General features: G+C 39.8%; 1 protein-coding gene and 1 long non-coding RNA gene across 3 annotated transcripts in view; one reads left to right on the top strand and one right to left on the bottom strand.

The window, feature by feature from the left end:
• Positions 1–11350: 11350 nt before the first annotated feature.
• Positions 11351–26278, bottom strand: part of ITGA6 (integrin subunit alpha 6) — a 78600-nt gene continuing 63672 nt past the window's right edge. The window contains exons 21-26 of one of the 2 annotated variants that reach the window (XM_040475396.1): positions 25829–25927; positions 25618–25728; positions 25420–25518; positions 18830–18955; positions 15522–15651; positions 13305–13417 (exon numbers count right to left, since the gene is read on the bottom strand). In XM_040475396.1, the coding sequence (XP_040331330.1) occupies positions 15544–15651; positions 18830–18955; positions 25420–25518; positions 25618–25728; positions 25829–25927 (543 nt within the window). In that variant the 3' untranslated portion in view covers positions 13305–13417; positions 15522–15543. Of the gene's footprint in view, positions 13418–15521; positions 15652–18829; positions 18956–25419; positions 25519–25617; positions 25729–25828; positions 25928–26278 lie in introns of both variants that reach the window. The other variant, XM_040475395.1, reaches the window with a different exon arrangement.
• Positions 12505–14235, top strand: LOC121030701 (uncharacterized). The gene is made up of 2 exons (XR_005790361.1): positions 12505–12612; positions 13310–14235. It is a non-coding gene; the product is annotated as an uncharacterized LOC121030701 (long non-coding RNA).

The following is a 26278-nucleotide window of genomic DNA, read 5'->3' as shown; positions in this document are numbered from 1 at the left end:
TCTCAAGTCACTGAAAAATCCTCAGGTGGAACCAGAGCGTCAGAGTGTATCCTGCCCTCCTTCTTCTCCCCTGTCTTCCTCCCCATATTTCATCTCTGTTTTCTTTGGTGTTGGCTTCACAAGACTGACTGTATCCTTGTAATGACAGAGATGGACAAAGTAGCACCAGCCTGCAGCAGTCCTAGATTGGCAAAATCTCCCTAATGAGCACCTCTCTCCTTAATTGCTCTAGAGAAGCACCAAGATTGACTCTGATTGGCCAAGCATGGGGCATGTTTCCACTCCTAGAAATTGGGAATGGGTTTGGTGATGTACACCCACACACACATACACACACACACACACACACACACACACACACGCACACACACGCACATACACACACACACATACACACACACACACACACACACACACACAATCTCTCCCACTGATTTAGGAACGGGAAGGATCCCCAAAGAACACAGCAGATCCTTTCACTCAAAGAAAGGATGCTGGGCAGGGGAAAACAACACACACTGATTATCTGTTTCCATGTTCTGCAGACTGGAAACCTGTTTTCTTATAGTGTATTTGTACTTACAAATTTCTTGGTGAATATTTCTTCATTATTGCTAGAATTCCTTACTGGGATATAATGAACACATTCAGTCCATGAAATGTGACATTCTGAAATTTAAAGAATAATGATTAGTCATATTTTTCTCTTTTTTATTCCTCTTATTTGGTGATATTTCTTTTCTAAGTCAGGTAATGCATGTATACATTTCCACCTTCTCTTAGAGGAGATTTAGAAAAAAGAAATACGATTCACCTGAATATGAGTTTATTGGACATAAATCTTAGAAAATCAAGTTGATCTTAAAAGCAGTAAAAGTATTCTGAATCTGGCAAGTAGCTGGAAAAAGGCAGCCACATCCTTAGTACCTATGTTCTCTTTCAGTTTCTTAGCTCTTTAGCATTTTCTTTGGGTGAGTGGCCATATTAGTCAGAGTTCAGTGAATAAAACAGAAGTCACTCTAGCTATTATTGGCATGAAGAGATTTAATTCAGGAAATTACATGTATACAGAATAGACTAAGGTGAGTTCTAGGCTGGGCCTCTGAGGATAATTTCGAGAATAATGATCTACCTGAGAAGCTTTGGGGAAGTTGCTGAAAGTTCAGGTGAAGACATATACTTGTAGCTGCAGTCCAAGGCAAGGAAAATGAATGAAGAGACCACCACCAGTTAACCCTGCTCTGATACTCAGAAAGCTAGAAGGCTCCCAACACTGAAATTTTGATCTCCACAGCCATGCTCATTAGGAGAAATACCCACTGTGAGTTTACCTTTCAGATCTCAAATGAAGGTATGTATTCATAGTCTCTAACTCACATGCAAAACCCTAGCTACAAGGGAGTCTGGAAATGTCTACTTAGCTTTTCCAACCAGAAGGGTGGAATAGAGGTTGAACAAGCCAATCCACAGTTAATTATCACAATGGCTGAGGCATTTTCTTTCTTTTTATGTTTTCTGGCAGGAGTAGTTGGATTGTTTGTGGTGGGAATAGGCAGAGGAAAACTGAAGAACAGTTGCTGCTTGAAAAAGGAAATGTCGAATTGCAAAAGCTTAACTCTTGGAGTCATCCTGAGCCTCATTTCAATCTTTCTGTTTCCTTACAGACTTAGAGAAGTCGCTATAACCAGACCGATATATCACTGTTTCTGTGGGTCATCGACAAGAACTGGCATATTGTTCCTCATTCAGTTCTAATGGTGTTCATTGTAATGGAATTTTGCTTCTAGCAGGGCATGTATCCTGAAGGCATGGGCCACAAAGGCCAATGTCATTATCCTTTCAATATAGTGAGTACTGTGCACTCAGATATAAGAAAGATTAAAATGTGCCCCTAATGCTCTTTATCTATATGTTTGAGGATGTTAGGGGGTTGGAGGTTGTATAGAGGTGAGTAGGATAGAGTCTGTTTCCTAGGGGCCTGGTTATTCCATATGCCATTTTACAGATGAAGAAATTAAGTTATTAGGGGTTAGCAATTTTTTTTTTTTTTAATTTCAATTTCCAGTATGTCTTCTTTATCCATTCATCTGTTGATGGATACTTGGGCTGCTTCCCTAGTTTGGCTGTTGTAAATAATGTTGACATAAATATAAGGGGTTCATATATCCCCTTGAGTTAGTGTTTTCATATTCTTTGGGTAAACACCCAGTAGTGTGATTACTGGATCATAGAGTAGTTCTGTTTTCAACTTTTTGAGGAAACTTCATACTGTACCAGTTGGCTGCACCAGTTTGCATTCCCACCAACAGTGCACGAGGGTTCCTTTTTCTCTACATCCTTGCCAACACCTATTTTTTTCTTGTATTGTTGGTTTTAGCCATTCTGACAGGTGTGAGGTGATACCTCATTGTGGTTTTGATTTGCATTTCCCTGTTGATGGGAGATGTGGAGCATCTTTTCATGTGTCTGTTGGCCACATGTATGTCTTCTTTGGAGAAATGTCTGTTCATATCTTCTGCCCATTTTTTTAAAGTTTATATATCTTGAGAGAGAGAGAGCGAGAGCGCATGCAAGCAAGGGAGGGGCAGAGAGAGAGAGGAAGAGAGGATCCCAGACAGGTTCTGTGCTGTTAGCATAGAGCCCAACACAGGGCTCAATCTCATGAACTGTGAGATCATGACCTGAACCAAAACTAAGAGATGCTTAACCAACTGAGCTACCCAGGGGCCCCTCTTCTGCCCATTTTTAATTGGATTATTTGTTTGGTGTTGGGTTGTATAAGATCTTTATATTTTTTGGATATTAACCCCTTATCAGGCAGGTGTATCATTTGCAGATATCTTCTCCCATTCAGTAGGTTGTCTTTTAGTTTTGTTGGTGGTGTCCTTTTTTGTGCAGGAGCTTTTTACTTTGATGTAGTCCCAAAAGTTTATTTTTGTTTATGTTCTCTTGCTTCAGGAGACCTATTTAGGAAAATGTTGCTATGTCTGATACCAGAAAAATTCCTTCCTGTGTTCTCTTCTAGGACTTTTATGGTTTCAAGTCTCACATTTAAGTCCCTAATCCATTTACTTTATCTTTGTGTATAGTGTAAGAAAGTGTACCAGTTTCTTTTTTTTTTTTTTTTGCATGTAGCTGTTCCAGATTTCGCACCATTTGTTGAAAAGACTGTCTTTTTACCATTACATATTTTTGCCTCCTTTGTTGAAGATTAATTGACCATATAATCATGGGTTTATTTATGGGCTCTTTGTTCTTTTGATCTCTGTGTCTGTTTTTGTGCCAGTACCATACTGTTTGGATTACTACAGCTTTGTAGTATATCTTGAAATCTGGGATTGGGATACCTCCAGTTTTGTTCTTTTTAAAAATTGCTTTGGCTCTTCGGAGTCTTCTGTGGTTCCATACAAACTTTAGGATTGTTTGCTTTAGTTCTATGAAAAATGCTGTTGATGAGCACTGGGTGTTGTATGGAAATCAATTTGACAATAAACTTCATATATTGGACAAAAAAAAAATGCTGTTGGTATTCTGATATGGATTGCATTAAATCCATAGACTTCTTTGAGTAGTATAGACACTTGAACAATATCTGTTCTTCCAGTCTATGAGCATGGAGGGTCATTCCATTTCTTTCTGCCATCTTCAATTTCTTTCATCAATATTTTACAGTTTTCAGAGTACAAGTCTTTCACCTCTTTAGTTAAGTTTATTCCTAAGTATTTTATTATTTTTGGTAAATGGGATTGTTTTCTTAATTTCTCTTTCTGCTTCATTATTAGTGTATAGAAATGCAATGGATTTCTGTATATCGATTTTATATACTGTGACTTTACTGAATTCATTTATCAGTTCTAGAAGTTTTTTGGTGGAATCTTTTGAGTTTTCTATATATAGTATCATGTCAGCTTCAAATAATGAAAGTTTTACTTATTTCTTACCAATTTGGATGCCTTTTGTTTCTTTTTGTTGTCGGATTGCTGTGGCTAGGACTTCTAGTATTATGTTGAATAAAAGTGGTGAGAGTGGACATCTTTGTCTTGTTCCTGACCTCTCCTGAGAGCATTTCCCCACTGAGTGTGATGTTCACTGTGGTTTTTCATATAACGCTTTTTTTATGTTTTCATATAACGCCTATTTTATGTTCCCTGCAAAACTACTTTGTTGAGGGTTTTTATCATGAATGGATATTGTACTTTGTCAAATGCTTTTTCTGCATCTATTGAAATGATCCTGTGGTTTTTATCCTTTCTCTTATTGATGTGATGTATCACACTGATGGATTTGCAAATATTGAGCCACCTTGCATCCTGGGAATAAATTGCACTTGATTATGTTGAATGATTTTTAAATATATTGTTGGATTCAGGTTGCGAATTGTTGAGGATTTTTGCATCTATGTTTATCAGAGATACTGGCCTATAGTTCCCTTTTTTTGGTGGTGTCTTTGGTTTTGGTATCAGGGTAAATGCTGACTTCATAGAATGATTTTGGAATTTTTCCTTACGGGAATGCTTTGAAAATAATAGGTATTAGCTCTTCTTTAAATGTTATGTAGAATTTGCCTGTGAAGCTGTCTAGTTCTGGACTTTTGTTTGTTGGGAGTTTTTGATTATTGCCTCCATTTCATTGCTGGTAATCAGTCTGTTCAAATTTTCTATCTTCTCCTGCTTCAGTTTTGGTAGGCTACTTGTTTCTAGGAATTTATTCATTTCTTCTAGATTGTCCAGTTTGTTGGCATATAGTTTTTTGTAATTCTCTTAGAATCCTTTGTATTTATTTGGTGTTCGTTGTTATCTGTACTCCTTCATTTGTGATTTTGAGTTCTCTACCCCCTCTCCCCCCGAATCTGCTAGAGGTTTATCAATTTTGTTGACCTTTTCAAAGGACCAGCTCCTGTTGTCATTGATCTGCTGTATTGTTTTTTTAGTTTCTATATCATTTATTTCTGCTCTAATCTTTATTGTTTCCTTCTGCTGGTTTTGGGTTTTGTTTGTTCTTCCGGGTTATTTACAGTGATGTGGGTGTTATCTAGTTGTATCTATGGAACAAAATGAGGCTAGGATCCTCCTACTCTGCCTTCTTCCCCAGAGGTCAGGGGTTAGCATATTTGTCCAAGGTCACACAAGTAGGAAGTGGCAGAGAAGTAACTTAGACAAAGACTTATCCCTGAAACCATTGCTACCCAAAGTGTAATCCATGGACCAGCAGGTTGGCAGCACCTGGAGCTTGTTAGAAATGTTGATTCTTAGGTTCTGTTGCAGACTGCCTGAATCAGAACCTTCATCTTCACAAGATCTCCAGGTGATTCTTGGCTTGTTAAAGTATGAGGAGTCTGCTCATAGCCACTCTGCTGATTGAGACTTCCTAACCAGGAGTAGCTTTCTCCGTGAGGCAGGTGCCCTAGAACTTGGGTTCTGTCAGTAATTTGATGAAGCAGAACCTGTCTTCCTAGGGGAAAGTGCTCATTTTTTCGTTTTTGCCTTTAATAAGTCTTTCAGTCTGTACATTCTGACATGTCAGAGGGAGAAATGGGAGTTTTCAAGCTGTTCTTCCAATAGTAAACTCTGATCTTTAATGTTCATGATGTAAGTCAAGCACAAGATGGGCCCTGTGAGCATTTCCTCTTCTGCATAGCAATAAAGGTAATAAGCAACAAAACGGTAGGGCACCCTCCCACTAAAGGAAACCAAAGAATTGATAGTGTGTGTAAAGAACTGAGAAAGCATTTTAAAAAGGAACCTGCTTTTTTTTACATTCTTCCATTTCAGAAAAAAAAAAATCCAAAATCAGTACAAAGCAATTTCAAGATGCCTACACACTGACTTTGTGTGCATGCCCCAACCCCAGCCTGCATTACAGTTACTGTATTAAGGGGTAAGACACAGAAATAAGGTCAGTCTTATTGTACAAAGTAACCTATGTTGATAAGCAGTTCAAATTCAAGACTTCAGTTCACAGTACTTTGTAGTTAAAGGTACTTAAGCTTGTAGGTTGTAGCTATTAACACCCACTAGTAAATCATGGGGTATGATAGACATTGAAGAGTGAGACAGAAGGTCAGTGAGAATCAAAAGAAACTATGTCTCCCCATCTGTGAAATGAGGAAGTAAAACTAGATTTCTCTACTTCCTTCCTACTTTATTTAATGTGTTATGATTCTACACAACAAACAAGTGTAATTACAAAAACATTTAACAAGCACTTCCGAATCATCTCATTTACTCTTTACCAGAACCTATGAGAGGGGCATTTGAGGGCGCAGTGGGTTGAGCGTCCGACTCTTGATTTTGGCTCAGGTCATGATCCCAGGGTTGTGGGATTGAGCCCTGCATTGGGCTCCATGCTCAGCGTGGAACATGCTTGAGATTCTTTCTCCCTCTGTCCCTCTCCCCTTGCTCATGCTGTCTCTATATAATTAAAAAATATATATTTTTTAAAGAACCTGTGAGGCTCCTACTATCAGTCCTGTTTTATAGATGAGGAACCTGGGGCACAAACATGTCAGTCACTCACCAGGTTATATTCTAGGAGCAGAAGCCAATTCACACTCAGCAGTGTGGCTCGAGCCTTGCTCTTACACACCCTGACCACTTGCTCCCTCTCTATGGCAAATATGCCTCTGGCTTCTCAGCTTTTGTTGCTGGTGCGGTGGAAGCACCATAAGCAGAAACGAGGCATTTCCCATGAGTGAAGAGCCCTTTCCATAAATATCCAGGCCACCCAGTGACTTCTAAAGCAGTTGTCAACATCAGCTGCACTTTGAGTCATGTGGGGAGCCTTGAACAGCACTGATGCATGGGGTCCCATCCTGGGATTCTAAAAGAGTCTATCCGGCATGTCTAAGCATTGGGATTTTTTAAAATTTTATGTTCCTTAGAAATTCAAATGTGCAGCTCAGGTTGAGAATGACTATTCCAAAAATTCCGGGAATGGGGTTGGTTCTGAAGGCAAGTTCTACCCACATAGGATCAGGTACTCCTCTTATGTCAACCATTGATATCTTAATGCAAGATTTTAAATTCTGTTACTTCTATAAAGTGAGTTCATCCGTGTTTGACAGCACCATCTGTTGTTTTATCTAAACATTTTTCTTTCTTAGAGTCTTTTAAGTATTGCAGTATTTTATTACACTACTAGTAAGAGTTAAAAGAAAGGGAAAAAACACAAATTGATTCCTACTGAAAGCATCCATTACATTATTTTACTCTTTGGGAATAACTTTTTCATAAATTCTGATTATGATTTTTGGTCCATTCTATACAAGATCTGGTAAGTAATATCATTATGTAGACAAAAGGCAGTGGATTTTATATTTAAAAGTATAAATTAGCTATCATGCCATCCAACCACTTTTTTGATTAAGTATTAGTTATCATATGGTAAGTTCCACAAGGACAAGAATCAAGTCTGTGTTACTTCTGTATCTCTATCGCCTTCCATAGACGTTGGCCTGTAGTAGGTACTTTAACAGGTTCTTTATGACTATTGAATGTCAAAATAAATGAATTATAATAGCTTCACATGACGAAGAAACCCAAACTATTGCATACTTCTACCCAAAAATGACCATAAAAGAAAATAAATCATACTTTTGTTAAGATCCTCTCCCATTCTTAGAGGTCAGATAAAAGGTATGGGGAGGACTGTGGTAATGATAGAGAATTTGTGTGTGCATGTGTGTGTGTGTGATTTTTTTTTTTAAATCAAGGTATAGTTAACACATGGTGTTAGTTACAGGTATACAACATAGTAGACAAGTCTATACATTATGCTGTGCTCATCACAAGTATAGATGCCATCTGTCACCATAAAATGCTATTACAGTATTAATGACTGTATTACCTGTGCTGTACCTTTCATCCCTGTGACTTACACATTCCATAACTGAAAGCCTCCATCTCCCACTCCCCTTCACCCATTTTCTTGTTTCCTCGCCACACCCCCTTTCCCTCTGGCAACTACCAATTCTCTGTGGTCATCTGTCTCTGCTTTGCTTTGTTTTTTATATTCCACATATAAGTGAAATTATATGGCATCTGTCTTTCTCTGACTTACTTCACTTAGCATAATGTGCTCTAGGTCCACCCATGTTGTCACAAATGGCAAGATCTCATTTTTTTATGACTAATATTCCACAGAACGTAAATACCGCATCTTCTTTATCCATTCGTCTATCAGTGGACACTGAGGTTGCTTCCATATCTTGGCTATTGTAAATAATGCTGCAGTAAACATAGGGGTGTCTGTGTCTTTTTAAATTAGTATTTTTTTCTTTGAGTAAATACCCAGTAATGGAATTACTGAATCATATGGTATTTCTAATTTGAGGAACCTCCGTACTATTTTCCACAGTGGCTGCACCAATTCACATTCCCACCAATAGCACATGAGGGTTCCCTTTTCTCCACATCCCCACCAACACTTACTTGTTTCTTGTGTTTTTGATACTAGCCATTCTGACAGGTGTGATAGGTGTGAGGTGATATCTGATTATGATTTGATTTGGATTTCCCTGATATTTAGTGATGTTAAGCATCTTTTCATGTATCTGTTAGCCACATGTGTCTTGTTTGGAAAGTGTCTATTTAGGTCCTCTACTCATTTTTAATTGGATTATTTCTATTTTTAGTGTCAAGTTGTAGAAGTTCTTTATATATTTTGTATATAATCCCCTTATTGGATGTTTCATTTGCAAATATCTTCTCCCATTCAACAGGTTGCCTTTTCCTTTCGTCGGTTCCTTCACTATGCAAATGCTTTTGATCTTGGCATAGTCCCAATAGTTTATTTTTGCTTTTGTTTCCCTTGCCTGAGAAAACCTGGCCAGAAGAATGTTGCTAACTAAGGCTGATGTCAAAGAGATTACTACGTAGGTTTTCTTCTAGGAGTTATGATTTCATGTCTCCCATTTAGGTCTTTAATCCATTTTGAGTTTTTGTGTATGGTGTAAGAAACTAGTTTTCCCAGCACCATTTATTAAGACTGTCTTTTCCCTATTGCATATTTCTGCTTCCTTTGTCATAAACTGATAAGTTTGGATTTATTTCTAGGCTCTCTCTTTTGTTTCATCGACATAGGTCTTTTTTTGTGCTTGTACCGTAGTGTTATGATTATTATAGATTCGTAGTATATCTGGGATACATCCCTTTAGCTCTGTTCTTCTTTCTCAAGATTGCTTTGGTTTGCCATCTGTTGTTTTAGGTAAGCTTCCTATAAGAGGTCTCATTTGTATGTGTATCCCCAGAGTCTATTACCATCCTTAGAAGTTTTACTTCCAACTGGAAGAAACAGTTAAACGACATCTATCTCCATTTCACAATGACAGGGTGTTAGCAGAATATTCACTTAAATCGATCTACTGGTTATTGGTGAATTGAATGCTTATCTGCTAAGCTCTGGATAACAAAAGAAGTAATGTCATCCCTATAGTTTGAGACTTTTTTGTGAATGTTCTAAAAGAATGAATAGTAGGAAATTTTATCTGATCTCTGCTAACATGGGTCTGTTGCTGCCCATTTCCATGCAACAGACAGCCTGAGAGATGGCATCAGAAGGGCAGAGACTGATGCCCATGAGCTCCACTGACTTACAAAATTTGCACCTGACTCCTTTACTCCAGGGTCCTCATTAACCATTCCCTGGCTGGTTATATACTTTGTGGCACCTTCTCCACCCTCACACTGTGCTAGACCAGTTTTCTCACTGATTTGTGTTTTATAATTCACTTATTCTTGGAGGATTTAACCATGAATCCTTTCACAACAGTCCCTCTAGATAGGTCTGTTGTTCTCGCCTTTGCACAGCTGGCCTCAGCCATTGGTACTCAGCACTCAGTGCTCCCCATTTCTAACAGCTGGGCCTTTCAGAGTCAGCAAAACCTTTTTTTTTTTTTTTAAGAGAAACAAAGAGAAAGAAAACACTTGCCATTTGACCAGAAGCAGGAACTACTAGAAGAACAGAGTCCTACTAGCTTTTTTTTGCGATAGCTACTTTTTTGAAATCATTCTGAAGTTAATTTTCTTCATCTCTTTGAACCTTGCCTTCTCCTTGGTGGTTGAGCCATGACTGGACCCTACCCTTAGGTGTTATAGAATTGCCTGTAATCATTTACTTTATGCTACCCCACCTGATCACAACTTTCATACATTCCTGTTTTCTTAGCCCTCAGGTTGTATTCATGTGGAACCCAGCCACCTATAGCATTTCACTCTTTTCTTCAAAACAAAACAATCTGTTAATCCCAGTCTGTCTTCCCACATTGTCCTTTCATAGGTTAGTGTACTGGAGATCACTTCTCAATAAGATATTTTCATTTAGAGTAGAAGGCTTGGTCTTATCCTTACTCCCCTGGTCTGGACAATTTAAAGCATTCCCACTTACATCTCAATAGTCTCAACTAGTCTCAACCCCAAGGGCATGACCCAGCATGTGGTTGTGGCAAGTATTCTGTAACCAACAACAAAACGTCAGTGTTTGTAAATGATTCCCATTACTCTACAACTGTCATTTCTAGGCATTCCTGTACGATTTTTTAAGAGGGAGAGAAAGGGGTAGAATCCCTGGCGTCCTATAAAGTATTGGCATGATGTCCAGTGCAAGTCATTTATGCCATCACCCTAGCCAGGCCACAGTACTGACACTCTGAGTGATTACACACTGTAGTAATTAATCTGGGCGGATCCTTGGGACTGTGAATAAGAGGTTCACAGCCACTGGTCTGTCATTAAAAACTACCACATTTCTTTGGGTGGTAATACCTGTCTGATCTTCAGAGAACTAAGACTACAATTCACTATATAATACCAAATAGAAAACTATTAATTTACTAGACAGTATATTTTGCATTGGAAAATTATTCAGGCCAGTGCATGCTGTGTTATCTGAGCACTACATACATGCCTTATTTTTATTTATTAGATTGTGATAAACCAGCTAGAAAAGGTTCATAATATTGCTTAAATCTAAACAAAATCCTTTGGTGAAGAAAATATTTTCAGACTGGTCAATTCTGCCAGATCAGTCCTTGGTGATCAGTAATGACACATGTCACATCCAAAATACCTTCTAAGAAGAAAGCAACTTTGCCCTAAGAACTTTTACTCTTCATTCCATGGTATCATTGCTAAACGACATCTCTCAATTTGTAGGCATCTTGAATAAACCATCTTTAAGATCATTTTCTTTTGACATCAACTGAACAGTAGAGCCCAAAGGAAAAAAAGAAAACCTTCAATCATATAAAATAAAAACCTCAAATACTTCAGTTTGGCTCCATGGAATAAAAAAAAAAATTCAGGTTATAATTTTAGAGTTTGTTTCACATATATAATGTGGTGTTACTAAGCAGTGAACACTTTCATAAAAAATTTATTTCACACTTTTATACAAATATCCACAGGTATTTTCTAATCATGAAATAATTTTACAGTGCTAGTTAGTATTAAAATGTATCAAATGCAAACAGACCAGTGACTTGACTTGAGATGACATTTTTAACAATAAACACCACTACATTCTTGTTTCATTGTTGTTGAACCACCCTTCCACCTCCTCCCTCCCTTTTATTCATTTTTTTTATAACAAAGGTCTGTAACACTCAAAATACCAGCTTCTTAGCAACCTAGAAAGACAGTGCATACCTAAGGAAGAAATTGAGATTTCAAACACTGGTATGACCGATTTTAGAGAAATTTTTGTAAACAAAGTATCATTTGTAAAACTGTGAATGAAAATCCCAAAGTACAACAAGAGTATCTTAAGGGCATACGATTTCTGAAAAGAAAAAAAAAAAAAAGCTCAACAGCAAAAATGGCACATATAGCTGTATTTTGTTCTTTTGAAAGATTGAGACACTGCTTATACTATATGCAAACAAATTAGCACCTGCTTGCTATTATTCCCCATATAACAACATTTTGAAATTTTTTTAAATTCAGCTTTACTATCTATTCAATCTCTGTTGAATGTATAAAAATGCCACTTCATTCTTATAATTAAGCCATTTAAAATTGTGGTTAGTGCAGTCCCAAAGTAATTTGGGGGAATACAGATTAGGGGAGGAAACAAAGTTAAAGACAGAACATTGACTCACTGTTTCCAACATTTAAAAACTTAAAAGCCATGATGTTCTGACTTTCGGTATCAGATACTCAGTAGTCTCACGCTGGATCAGTCTGGATCTGCCAGAGGCACCCACCATTTCTTTCAAGTCCTGATTATACAATACTTGCAGTAAGGACTAAACTGCACTGAAGTTCAGCAGACGAACACATTATTTCCAAGGGTTCCTGAAAGTTACAGCACAAAATGCAGGACACATCACACAGGGCTCCAAACTCAGAAATATCCACTGTGTGGTAAGGATTAAACCTCTATGGTTAATTCCTATTTCTTAAACATTTTGGGTCTGGAGGAAGGCGTGTGAGGGCTGTCATGAAGGGAGATGCAGTAGGAACTTTATAAGGAATGTTGTTGTTGTTGTTTTGCAGTAAATCCAAACCATGACAATCCAGGTTCTAATTCTGATGGTTTAATCCAACTGGAAGAGAATCTTTGGCCTGTCAATGACAAAATGGTTTATAAAGAAGAAAAAATAAATACCATATACAAGTAAGTATAACTAGCATTCAAGTCTGTTGCACCTGTGTGTTTTAGTGAAAAGGAAGCATGAAACCTGTATGTTATCTAGTGTGAGTATTCACACATCTAGGAAATGGGAAAAGATGGCAGGATGGCAACATCACCTATTGCACATTTAAGAATAGCACTTTAAATCGAAATACAACTCCCCCGACGGCATAGTCTTGTGATGAGGGACAGTTAACTTGCGAGTTCTCGAGTCCTATGGGAACAATGTGTGCAGAGGCAGCGCCAGGTTAGGACCAGTCTGTTAGCGCCGAGACGGGGAGCCCTCTTCAGCTAGGCTAAGCGGGAAGATGTCACGTGAGCGCCACCCGGCGGTCCCTGTCCCGGCACGTGTAAGTCAGCCACACCAAAACAACAAAGGCAACCCGGAAAGTTAAATTAAGGCAGTGAAAGAAAAATCCATTCCAACAGTCTTAAATTTGGCTGTGCAAAACCGGAGCCTCAGGCTACATGACCACGTCCACAGTTGAAACTGCTCAGTTCGTACTGTGTGTAGTCTGTCTGAAGTTAATATTCCAGGGATGGAGCAGCCTTTTAAGTCCGTTTTGATTTGAGCTGGGAGGGGGAGGGTGCAGTTTGGGGACCGTGAAGCTTTTTCTGGCCCCCTTTAAGAGTAGCTTTCATTTTCATTCCACCTTGTGATCCACTGTTTTTTTTCAAGGTTATCATTATATTTTTCATCTTTGATCTCCCGCTCTTCCTTCCGGATCCTCACAGCATGGTATCGGGGAACGCTGTCATCGTACCTAGAGCGTTTAAAGAATCCGCACTGACGAAGGGGAAAGAGAAACAGAAACAAACTAAGTATCTCAAGAAAAGCAAATGCACAAAATGGGAATGTCTAAGCTTTCTGTTCAGCTACGCCTACCTTTGGATGAAGGGGAAAAAATAAACATGGTTTCTTTTAAGAAGGAACTAGTAGGTCCAAAAGACATACCAGCAGTGGGGATAAACAGAAGACAGCTGTAACATTGGAAGAAAAGTCCGTTTTTCCATTGTGTCTCTACTAACAAGAGTTATGGAAAAATGCTTCCATTTTTTACAATCACGATATTAGATGTTAAAGATCTAATTTTCAGGTTAAAAAGATTGGTCTTTAAAAATGATATTCTAATAAAGGCCATAAACCAAAGATTATTCATACCCCATTCCCACTAACAAAATGGAATCAGATCACAAATATTTTACAAATTACTATTTAAATATGCCAGTGTTCAAATGAGCCAATTTAAGAATCTTCTCTCCTCCAAGGCTCAGCACATATCTCTCATTAGCTACCAGGCAATTTACACTGCCTGCATTTCCTGTTGTGCTTATAAATTAAGCTGTTTCATTAATAAATCATGTAGTAACTGTGTCCTGTAATAAAATCAATTGTGTACCACAAAGACAGTAGCACTACATTGAATTTCCGAGCACCCCTGATTTTTTTGGCAAAGGAAATTTAACACTTAAATTATTAATGAATATATATTTTATTCATTTTTTAAAAAATCTAATCGAAAGTAGATTTTTATTGAGAACATATTAGGAAGTTTTTTACTCAAACTGAATTTTTAAAATGAATAAAATGTACATTTAATGAAACAGATGTGTTTTCAACTTAATGCAGATAGAAGATGAGGAAGACAGTTGGAAGGGTCAATTTGTATCACGTAACAGGAATGGAACATTTAGATGTTATAAAAGTGTCACAGGGCAAAGTAAAATTATATCCAGGCATGACTAAATCAATAGGAAAAACTGACCAAGACATTTTGTTCTAAGGCCACTTCTACATTGGACTCCATAATTATTCTGTGCAAAAAGCCAAAATACCTATCAGTTACAAAATGTGGCTCTTCATTTAGACAAAGGAGGAAATCAAGGGTGGTATGTAAAACTGAAATGGAAATGCTGGGTGGGGTTCATCATGACCATGCCATGGAAAGGGATTATGGAGTAATTCTATCCTCTCATGCCCAGAGAAATGGAAAAAGGAATTATCACCAATTCCTGTTTCCATGGATCTACACACAAGAGAAGCAAAATACATGAACTTAAAATCAACCAAGAACCAAAGTTGAATAAAATCTCTAGGAACATGAAACAAGATCAAACTCCATTACAACAACATTGAAATAGTAACTGTCCAGAGCATTTTTATATTAGAATTTTGCATAATGAAGGTCACTTTAGTATAGAACCATCTTCTGAAATTGGCCATCATGTCCACCATGTCAACAACAGTCATAGTTTGTTGTAATGGTCTTTGACCTGTAGTAGATAAGCAGGAAAAGGAAGTTGCATGCTTAGCTAGCATAAAACAATTTCTGAGCAACAATAAAAGCATTCCAAGCCTTCCCCCATCACTTTATAGCAAGATCAAAAAAGACAGTGAGAAAGCCTTCTCTTCAGGAGAAACACAATGTTTCCAACATGCAACAGGTTAATTAGGCAGTCAACACAAGCTTCTATCTGTGGGAAATTCCAAAATGGACAAGAAACCGGTCACGATTTCTTATTCATCTTTGAAATTCCAAGTGGGATGCTAGGTACTGGATTGACAACACATGGCAAACTGGGCTACTGTGGAGGGCTAATGCCTCCTTTTGTGTGTACATAGATTACAATCTTCTTCATTGCTGTGGGTGATGTTTGACAACAACACAGAATAACTCACCTGCAACAAAAGATTCTTTGTGCATTTCTAAAAAAATAAAAAAACCCTGAGCTTTCAAGTGAAATAGAATAAATCCAAGCAAGGCAAGCCAGTGTGGACATTTGGAAACATCTGTTAATGGGACACACACAGCAAGCTGTTGCTCTTAAAGTTAGCCACCACAACCATAGCACGTCCCACAGCTAGCAATTAAAAAACATTGATCAATTACCAATTACAGAAGTAGATCAATACTATGCATCAGAAGTAAGCCTCTCTTTATCAGATGGCTGAGCATGGATCTCAGCCTTGTGATATGTGGCATCATAATGATCTTTCTTATTTCTCTTGAAGAAACCACACTATAAGGAAGCAAGGTATTTAGTCAGTTTTACAGTTTTTTATATAAGAGCTAAACAAAAGCAAATCTCAGATGTTAACCTGTTTTCTATTTATAGCTTGTTTATTTACAAAGAGACCATGATGGATCAGCCAAAAGTGGACAGCCACCGCACTATGTTACACGGACAGCGACCAAACCAACTCGATTCTCATGGGTCTCCTCTGGTCAGATACTTAGATGACATTACTCAGCTGATTTTTGTATTTGTAACAGAAATCCTGAGGACAAAAATCATTGTAACGATTATGAATATGAACTCTAAAACAGGCAAAAGACTGACTTTTGCGTTTTACTTAGACAAAGGTTAAGGAAGTTCTCTAAAATTTAGCACAAATCCAAATAAAAAAAGATGCTGCATTTTTCTGCCTTTCACAGTAACTTGTATGGAACAAATGCCATCTACCTGAAGCCTTTGGATTTGTGGGTAAATCACAATATAAATTTGAATTTACCATCATGAAAGAATGATTGCTGTCATTTTCCCAAATTCTGAACCACTATGAAACCCTTAAGTGGTAGGAACCTATGTTCTTCAGGTTAAGTCACTCTAAATGAACACAGAAGTGTAATTCCACTTTCTACTATAATTTCCTTCATTCAATGATGGAGAAATTCTTTGGTCTACTTGTTCATAAGGCTATGGACCTGCCCTTTGAAACATAGCTTGGTCAAATAAACCTGCCCTCCTGGAAAACTGTGCTTCCTAGCCTGGCAACTCATGAAAGTAAAAATCTAGGTCTGTTTTGTATAGCATGCTAACTACTAAGTACATGAGAGTATTCAAATTTAAATGAAAAATCCCTCCGTCGCACCAGCCACATTCCAAGTGCTCAGTAGTCACCTGTGTCTCATGACTACACATTGCATAGTGCAGCTGCAGAACACTTCCATTATCACAGGGCGTTTTATGGGCAGCACGGATCTAAACTGTCTGTCCTGGTGTTTACTTCTGACTCTCCCCATTTAATACAGTGAACACACCCAGCCAACTTTCAGTCACACATGCCAGGCAACAGGGTGGGGAGAAGGAATGAGCCAGGAACCCAAAGTCCTGGTCCTGCCTGCAGTTTGGCAACATTCTTAATATCCACAGGCATGAGCATCCTTGTTGGCACAATTAAAGCGACTGGACCAGCCTCAAGGACTTTTTGTCTTTACCTTCCAACAAAACCCTATGTAATATCCTGGAATTTAAAGCAGATATCAGAACTACTCTGGTTGAAGTGGGGATATTTGCACTAACTCCCCTGCCTCACTTCATCTTGGCACCTATGTGGATGTGCAAAACTCACTTTAAAGGCCACTGAACCAGAGTCCTCTCCGGCCCTCCAGTTCTAGGATTTTAACACAAAAAAATAGTTCACTTTCAGAAAGAAGAGTATCCGTAAAGTAATAAAAATGATCTTCATGGAGGGGACATAGAGGTTGTCTGAGTTGCACTTTTGAGTTCTGGATACTTTAGAGCTACAAACAACCCATGAGATCACACAGTCCAATGTACGTACTAAAGAGCTAAAACAAACCAGTGCCCTGGGGAGATGAAATGATTTGCCTAAAATTATATAGCTTGGGTTTCTTAACTCTCAACCCACTGCTATGTCTCACCCTCATTAAAGACTGCCAATAAGACCTGCTCTGAAAAAGACTGTCTTTGTGACCTCCTCCCAAGAGTACACAAAGGCCATCCTCAGATATCAAACCTCAAATTCAGTTTTTGATACCAAAATAGCTTCCAGAGCATCTCCTGTGGCTGGCTGTGCTGACCAGAGAAACCTACTGCCTAAAGTGAACATCAGAGGTAGGATTGGCTAATGTCCAATTCAAGGAGGAGTCTTGGCATGAACAATTACGAAGCTTCAATCACACATTTGGAGGACACCAGAAAGTTATCTCACACTAGGAAAAGGAAGTTACTTGGAAAAATAAAACAAAAAAGAAATGTCCAATATTTGAAAGTGACAATATCCTGACTCCTTGTCAATTATACTTGGATCCAAGGGAAGGATATAGATGGTTTGGTCCTGGAGATTGTTGGTAGAGGTTCATAATCATTTGCCCAAAATCCTGTGGACCAGAATTTTTCTGGAAATCCAGAAATTTTGGCATCTTAGAAAAGTAACATGCTGCATACATAATGCCACTGTAATCTAGACATTAGTTTCACAGAACTGCTAAATAAAGGGTATATTCACATGTCGTCTTGTTCCCAAATAAGTCGTTACAAATTTTCAGAGTTTTTTTGCAATTTGTAATTGTCGATAAGGGACTATGAGCCTCCTTTACTCACTTAGAATCGTCCAAAATCTATAGGTCATAATCTTTGGCAAAGAAAGTATGCATCCATCCCACACACATATTTTTGTAATGTAGACTATTTACTGGCAGAAATCAAGGGGAAGATACTAAACTTTATTTGCGGGACCAAATTCTCATGAAGAACATCAAATTAAACCCAGATCTTCCTCATGTTTGATAGAGGCTATGAAGACTCCCTTGCAATGGAGTTATTAATTTCATGTTTTTAATGTTTATTTATTTATTTTGAGAGAGAGGGGGAGAGAGAGAATCCCAAGCAGGCTCTGTGCTGTCAGTGCTGAGCCTGACACGGGGCTCGGTCTCACGAACTGTGAGATCATGACCTGAGCTGAAATCCAGTGTCGGATGCTTAACTAACTGAGCCACCCAGGTACCCCAATTTCATGCTTTTCTATTTCTAATCTGGCTGCAACTGTAAGTAAGCCCCGTTTATTCACAGAAGTTGAAATTAACAAGGATACACGTTCAGGTTAATGGGATATCCAACAATTTGGCTTAGATTCCTAATTTAAGATGAAGAAAACGCTGAAGTAGTAAAACTTTTAAATTGTTACTTTCCGAACAGCTAAATTATGTGAAAAGCACCAAGATTTTTTTTATTTAGGAAGCTCCTCATAATGTACAAATGACATACCTTTAAATCTAAGGTGCTTGGTAGATATACAGGTTTCACTGTAAAATTCTCAAGTTTGCTCTATGTTGGCAAAGCTTTATAATAAAATGTCAGGGAAAGGGAAGCATTACAAAGAAATGTACAGACCATCAGTGTAAATTCACTGTTTTCAAAAAACATAAAAACTCAAATGCCAGCCAGGACTTACCTTCCAGAGTAAAAACACTAAGAGAGCAAGCATCAAAATCCCAGCAAGTATAGCCACTAGGATGATCCACCAGGGTACTCCTGAATATTGAGCTACGGTCTTTGAGGGAAACACAGTCACACGAACCTATGGGGCACAAAAGCAAGCACCACTGTAAGTGGGGTTCATAGTTCTAATTCTGTTCCAGACACATTTTGAATACAGCCTAATTGCGATGCCTTTGATCTAACTGATATGAGATCTTTTCTCAGAACCTGGAAAATGCTGGACTGTGTTTTGACAAAGTTTTTTTTTTTTTTTGCTAACCCATCTTTTTAAAACCTTTATATTGAATTAAAGTAGAGAAAATTGTATAATAAATCATTTATTCATCACCAAGTTTCAGCACTCATCAATACACAGCCAGTCTTGTTTCATCTGTATAATCTGAGTATCTTTTTGAGAATGATCACCTTCTCTTTTCATTTTCACTAATGGAAATAGAAGGGCCCAAAATGGCTGATATAGGCCATAATTAGCCTATATTCCTCAGATTAAAAAAAATGTTTATATATTTATTTTGAGAGAATGAGCAGGGGAGGGACAGAGAGAGACGAAGAGAGAATCCCAAGCAGGCTCCACACCATCAGCACGGAGTCTGATGTGGGGCTTGAGCTCATGAACCTTGAGATTATGACCTGAGCCAAAATCAAGAGTTGGACACTTAAGTGACTGAGCCATCCAGGCATCCCATTCCTCACTCAGATTTTAAAGATGATGTGAAATATGGAAATAGGGATGGAGCTGCATTGCTGATACATTTTAACTTTTCGTTAGGATGTCCAACTAAGGACCCTAACACACAGTAAGGTTTCCTGCATTGGCCGTGTACGTGTGTTCTACAATAATATATTTGGACAAAGTAAGCCCTGGATTTGTTCTTAGAGGGCTTAGAGCTGTAAGCTGCAGCTGGTGAGAAGCCTAAACTCTAACCATTTGATAGCTGGCAAATACCAATGAAACAGAAATAGTGTCTATTCAGAAACCTAAGAAGTTGCTTACAGCAATTTGCAACAACTCAGTTATGTGCGTTTAGGATTCAGGTGGATTTCTGTGAAACCAGGAGACTATTTTTCCAAGCACGTAAAAGACCTGGTGATAGCTACAAACAGGATTTTGTAAACGGATTAGAGAGCTTCCAGTTGGGTTTCTGATATTTCTGAATTACAAGAATGTAAGGTGAAGGGTAAAGAAAAAGTGTGAGTACTTGGCTTCTGAGGAGTGTTTTCAGTCAAGTACTCTGTATTAGTACCGAATTCCTGATGCTGCCTAAAAGTGCTTCTATGTCTGTCTGCATTGTGCTTCCGTACTTACATGATTCTCTTTTTAAAAGAAAACCTCTTCACTAAAATACTTCTCTTTCTACTTATAATAGAAAGTAGCTTCTCAGCCTCATTTACAGAATATACTTTAAAGCAAGAGAATTGCTTTTCTTTGAACATTTAGGAGGAAAGAAGTCTGTTTTCAGCCTGTTACACCAACTCTGACACCTCTCCCAGCTACTGTGTTTCCTGTTATGCTCTCAGTGAGGTTTCTCTCAAACTGCCAGACAACTGTGGGGGTGAGGGGGCCCCTTTGTTCAATCCTCCCTACCTTCCATCCCCCTTCGGAAAGGCATCCCAGCTGTAAGCTAAAACCCCCCCTGATTACTGGGTCTAACACAGGCGTATCCATTTAGTGGGAAGAAAGAATGGTGAGAGACCAGTGATGAAATAGCGTACTCGATGTGACTGGTAAGCCTGCCTACTCTAAACCAAAACAAACAAAAAAAAAATTAGCTTATGCTGGTCTCATTTACTTGGGGGCCAGATGACAACCTGGAAGGACCATCCTCATTTTTAAGAATAAGTTCTGATAAATCTGGAAGTGGAGAGTGGAGACTGGTCCGTGGCAGGGGACCCAGCCCCACAATCGCACTGTGTATCAGAGTACCTTTTAAATGGCTGATGATAGGGGAAACCACTCCTATAAATGGCAGCAATCCAACAGTATAAGAGCTTGAACAAGGTAATTTTTGATTTGGTGGGGGTGGAGTGTACATCCTGCTGAGGGGTCTAGCCCCGAGTCTGACTACCATTCAAACCAGATTTTGGAGCCTTTCAGAAACTATGAAACAACTCAGCGTCAAAGACTGAAGACTGAAGCCAGGGGCAGGGCTACACTTGTAAAGGGCAGATGTGCTCTGCAAACCCAGGCTGTGTGTAAGGCCATACTGCAGTCCTGCAGTCCAGGAAGGTGAGAGAGGCGAGTCAGCAAGACTTTGTTTTTTCCATAAAACTTTCACCTAAATTTTGTTTTGTTTTTAAGACAGCCATTCTCCAGCTGGGACTGGGAATCAAGGGGGAGCTGACCTCAGAACTGGGGAAGGGGAGACCAGACGTGAGCTGCAGAGCTCTGGAAAGCCTGGTCAGGTCTTGCCACAGCAGCTATTATTGATGGACAGTGACAGGTTAAGGGGAGCAGAAATGACTCCAACTCCAAAAACATTTGGGGGGGGGGGTGGGGGTTCTTTAAAATCTAGGCGTTTGCACTTTTCACATATGCATGTGAAGACGAGGCTTAAGCTCTGCTGACGCATTAAATTCCATCATGAGCGAGCAGTGCTTAGACCCCATTTGCCTGCTCACTGCCTGAATGGTTCCCCTGAATCAACTCTGTGACACAGTACTCTCTATTCTTACATTTTTTTTTCTTCAACGTTTTATTTATTTTTGGGACAGAGAGAGAGGGAGACACAGAATCGGAAACAGGCTCCAGGCTCCGAGCCACCAGCCCAGAGCCGGACGCGGGGCTCGAACTCACGGACCGCGAGATCGTGACCTGAGCTGAAGTCGGACGCTCAACCGACTGCGCCACCCAGGAGCCCCAGTACTCTCTATTCTTAGAACATCAGTGTAAGAAATCACATGAAGGGATTTTCAGCTCTTTCACAAAACTCTCTATTGAAGACATCATCACCTTTCATGCGCGTTCCTCATATCAGAAACCCATCTTGTAAAAGGATCCAGATCTCATATTCTCTGAATTTACAGCCAAAAGAAGGACATCACATTCCCCTGAAGAATGATATGCCTTTTACCTATTTTCGGCAACGAGGAAGCAGATACTCTTCCAATTTCCTTAGGAATGAAGTGGGGGATATATAAATACAACCAATAAACAATCTCTTCCTTCCTTGACTTAATTCAACAATTATCTCCTGGTTCACATTCCCCTAGACCATGAAATTCTTAACAGTCAACACTGTATCTTATTCAACTTTGCTTCTCTAGCATTTGTGCAGGGAAGGCACGTAGTGTGTGTGCACAATAAGTACTTGTTAACTGGATGGATTTAATTGATGCTAAAATGTAACCATTTTATCTGGTTCAATTAGGTGACCAGCTCTCTGACTTTATTATAACAATGTGCTAAAATGTATTGAGAAGCAAACAGAACACTCTTAAAATTGGTTGGGTTATAAGGAAACTAAAAGGTGTTTTTTGTTTTTTTGTTTTTCTTCCTTTTCTTTCCTTCTAGCCAGGACTAGAGTGAAAGCAAGGAGAAGTTTTAATATGAAGACCAAAAGACAAGACTGAATTACTCAACCTCCTTTGCTTCTATCTCCAAAGAAAAATGATCTTCAGGCTAGCAAGGACAGATGGACTAAGATAAAGATGAAACTGAAACCCACAATAAGTGAGGGAATAAAGAGAAAGGCATCCTGACACTTGAATTAAGCTCACATCTTTAGGCCCAGGAAAAGTACACCTAAATACTAAAGAAAATACTAAAGAAACATGTAGATGGATATCTGAGCTGCTGTATCTCAGAAATCAGAGTCAATAGAAGAGGTACCAGAAGACTAGAGATAAGCAAATGTCTCCATTTTCAAAAGAAATGCACTTTAGATACAAAACAGTAATTCACAAATCCACCCATTATTAAATAACCAAGGAGGGTCACAGCAGACTCCACTTCCCATTAGCATGCACGAGTTCTCCAAGCCCTTACATGAAATGCCCCAGAGAACCTCACTTTCATTTGTGACCCAGCCACTAGACGGTACCAGCACCCTAGTCCCATCATCTTCCAGAAAACAAGAGCACTTGATGGGGGCCTGTGAGCCCAAGGTCTGGTCTCACATCACATGGCAGTCCTGTGACCTGAGAGACAACCTCCCTTGGATTGTTTTTTCATGGGAATCTGACATCTGGAGACTTACTGGGAAGCAGGCGTTACAGAGTCAAAGAATAGGAGCCCTGAAACCAGAGACTTATAGGTTTCAACTCAGGATCCCAACTGTGCCTGCTTCCTTTTTGGTAAAATGGGTAAGTCCACCTTGTCATTCTTCTGAGGTTTAAATGACTATACATAGGTAAAATGTCTAGTAAATTGTAGACATTTTATTAATGCTTTATGATGTTTATCCATCCCCTCTAAAGTGTTTCTTCTTTTTCCAGCTCTAAAAACTCAGTGATTCTCAGGGTTACTGTTGTTTTGTTTTGTTTTTTTTCTTTTAAGTGTTTATTTTGAGAGAGAGTGCACACAAGCAGGAGTGGGATGGAGAGAGAGGAGCGAGATTCCCAAGCAGTCTCTGCACTGTCAGCACAGAGCCCACTGCAGTGCTCGAACTCCCAAACCAGCAGATTATGACCTGAGCCGAAACCAAAAGGCAGTAAGCCCCTCAGGCTTACTGATTTAAAGTTCTAGCAAGCTATCGCAGCTGCCTCCAGTCAGAGAAGGTAGAGAAGGGCTTCTCAGGAAGGTTATGGCTCCACTGACCGTCCTCTATGATGCCTTATTGATAAGAGGCAGAAAGGTGGGCTGGAATAACATGCAAAGATAATCTAAGGCCAGGGTGACGTATGTCCTGGTGAGCCTAGGACAATCCTAATTTATATCCCTTGTCCCAGCATCCTGCCCAGTTTAGCATTTGCCCCAGACAAAAAGACAAATGTGTTCTAGTTTGGATGATAGGTTTTAACAGCTAAAAATCACTGTATTCAGAAACGAGTGCTCAGGAGAGCTCACTGCTGGCTCAAAGGACTGAAGCCAAAACACTTCTATAGGCACATCCGTAGATCGGTTTAAGAACGGTAAGTCACAATCTTTTTCTCCAGTCTCTTGTAAAACATCCTGGTCTATGACATGCAGTCACTGTATCTTGAGAGCATGACAGAAGCCCCTGTGGGCTACAGACCCCCACAAGGAACCCTTTCCAGTGTGCCCCCGAAGCCACTGCTCCCAGTCCCATGAAGCATTTTTCTCAATTGCCTGGGTGAGGCCAGAGAAGGCATGCCTCTCAGCTTTGAAAAAGATAAAACCTTGCAGGCATAGAACACTACCAGGGCAAATGATCAAGACTCAGAACTACTCTGTGAACTGAAATGACAGACCACAAGCAAATCACATAAAACGTAAGGACACATTTAAAGGCATGCATTTAGGGGCATCTGGGGGGCTCCGCCAGTTAAGCTTCTGACTTCGGCTCAGGTCACGATCTCGCACTTGGTAGAGCCCCGCGTCAGGCTCTGTGCTAACAGCTCAGAGCCTGCAGCCGGCTTTAGACTCTGTGACTCCCTCTCTCTCTGCCCCTAACCCACTTGCACTCTGCCTCTGTCTCTCAAAAATAAATAAACGTTAAAAAATATTAAAAGGTATACATTTAGATTTTTAAAAATTGCTCAAGGACAGGATATGGGAGCTATAGCTTAACAGCACATTCTTTTGAAAACACCGGGAAGTTTCAGCAGAACACAAACCGTAGCCGCTAGAAGTGCAAACACAGTCTCCCATGTTCACAGCAAGACCAAGTTTTAGGCTGACAGAAGCGTGGGGCTGAGGTGTCTGGAGTTCGGGGCCTCAGGGTGAGGCGAACCAGGCAGACAGCAGGTCCACACTCTGCCCATGTGGGAGTCACGCTGCCGGACCAGCGCCAGCCCAGGAGGAGAGAGGGCCTGGCATGACGGGTAACGGAAGAGGTGGATGCTTCGCTCTGAACGGAAGGAAAGGCATGTCCAAGGGGCATCTCCGTTTCCTTCAGTTATTCCAAAGGCCGCTACGTGGCTAAGAGAGAGGGCTCATTTGGGACTTGTGCCAAGGTGCATAGCCAGGGACCGATTTTGTAAGATTCACCTCTGGATTCACATGTAAAGAGATCTTTTCCAATAACTGCAGCTGGCCACACGTGCCATGAGCTGCTCCATAAAGTGGTGGTGACCATCAGCGGGGACACTCCCAGCGATGACTGCGGCATCAGGGATGGTCGAAGACTTGGGGTTTCTACAGAGGTGGGAGGTGCACCCATTCTTTCACGGGGCTAAGAGCTCTCCAATCTGCCACGTGCACTGCAGAACTAGATGACCCCAGGGGTACTTCTTTTTCCAGTGATTCTATTAAAATACAGCTTGGGGTGGCAGCACCTTAAAGCATCATCTGACTTCTCCTAAAGGAGGGGTCACAGTGCTGTGAGCAAAATGAGTGCCACGGTAGCATGTCCTCAGGCTGGGGCACAGGGCAGAGACAGAGTGATTTTCTCCGAGTTCAGGCAAGACAGGGGGACCTCTCACCTGAGTGCCTGCATGTGGCAGTTTGATATTCTCAGCAGCGGCAGCAACATCAATGGAAGCCCGGACAAGAATGTCCAGGTAGTTCATTTTGGAATATTCCTGTTTGGAGACAAAGTTAGCAAATGCATTAAGGAAGTGAGAGATGTCCTAAGAAACAGCAAATGACTTGCAGGGGACAGCCTCACGGCAGGACCAAACCTCTAGAAACGTGCTGTTCCATAACCTCGAGCGAAGGACAACAGAGGCCTTGCTGTCCAGCCCTCGCAGCGGACAGCTTATGTTCACACAGTTCACGTTCATGCTGCAATTCTGGACAGGACACAAGAGGGGCAGTTAAAATCCAACAGTACAGGCAAGACCTTCCCGCCACCATCTGTCAAACAGTCCTGGCTCTTGAAAAAATACTTACAAGGGTCTGATATTTTCTTTCAGCAAATAAAGAAAATTTTCTGCCATCATCTGTCTGTTTTTCCGCAATTTCCCGTTTCCTTCTTGAGTTGTGAGACTCCTGAAAAGAAATTATATCCAAACCAGTTCTACTTAATGTAATTCTTTGTCCCTAGCATACAAACCCTTGAGCCCTCCCTCCCAAATAACGCCAAATTCACGTAATCAGCAATTAACATCTGCCCGTCTCCTGTCATCGAAGGCACGGAAATAATTTAAGTGTAAAGTCCACAAATGTTCCGATCTCATTGCGAGTTTATTGACTAAGGTCATTTATTCCCACTTTGACTTCAAAACTCAGGCAAAGAAAGAGGCTTTCTATGTTCTTCTGTCTCCTCACCAGACTGAGTACCCTGAGTTCAGGCATCAGATTTCATTGCTTTATCTTTAGCACCCAGCTCAGTAACTAATG

This window comes from Herpailurus yagouaroundi, unplaced genomic scaffold, assembly GCF_014898765.1.
Source record: "Herpailurus yagouaroundi ecotype Mexico unplaced genomic scaffold, PumYag 140, whole genome shotgun sequence".
In the NCBI taxonomy this organism is placed as follows: Eukaryota; Metazoa; Chordata; class Mammalia; order Carnivora; family Felidae; genus Herpailurus; species Herpailurus yagouaroundi.
This window is presented reverse-complemented; position numbering and strand designations above follow the sequence as displayed.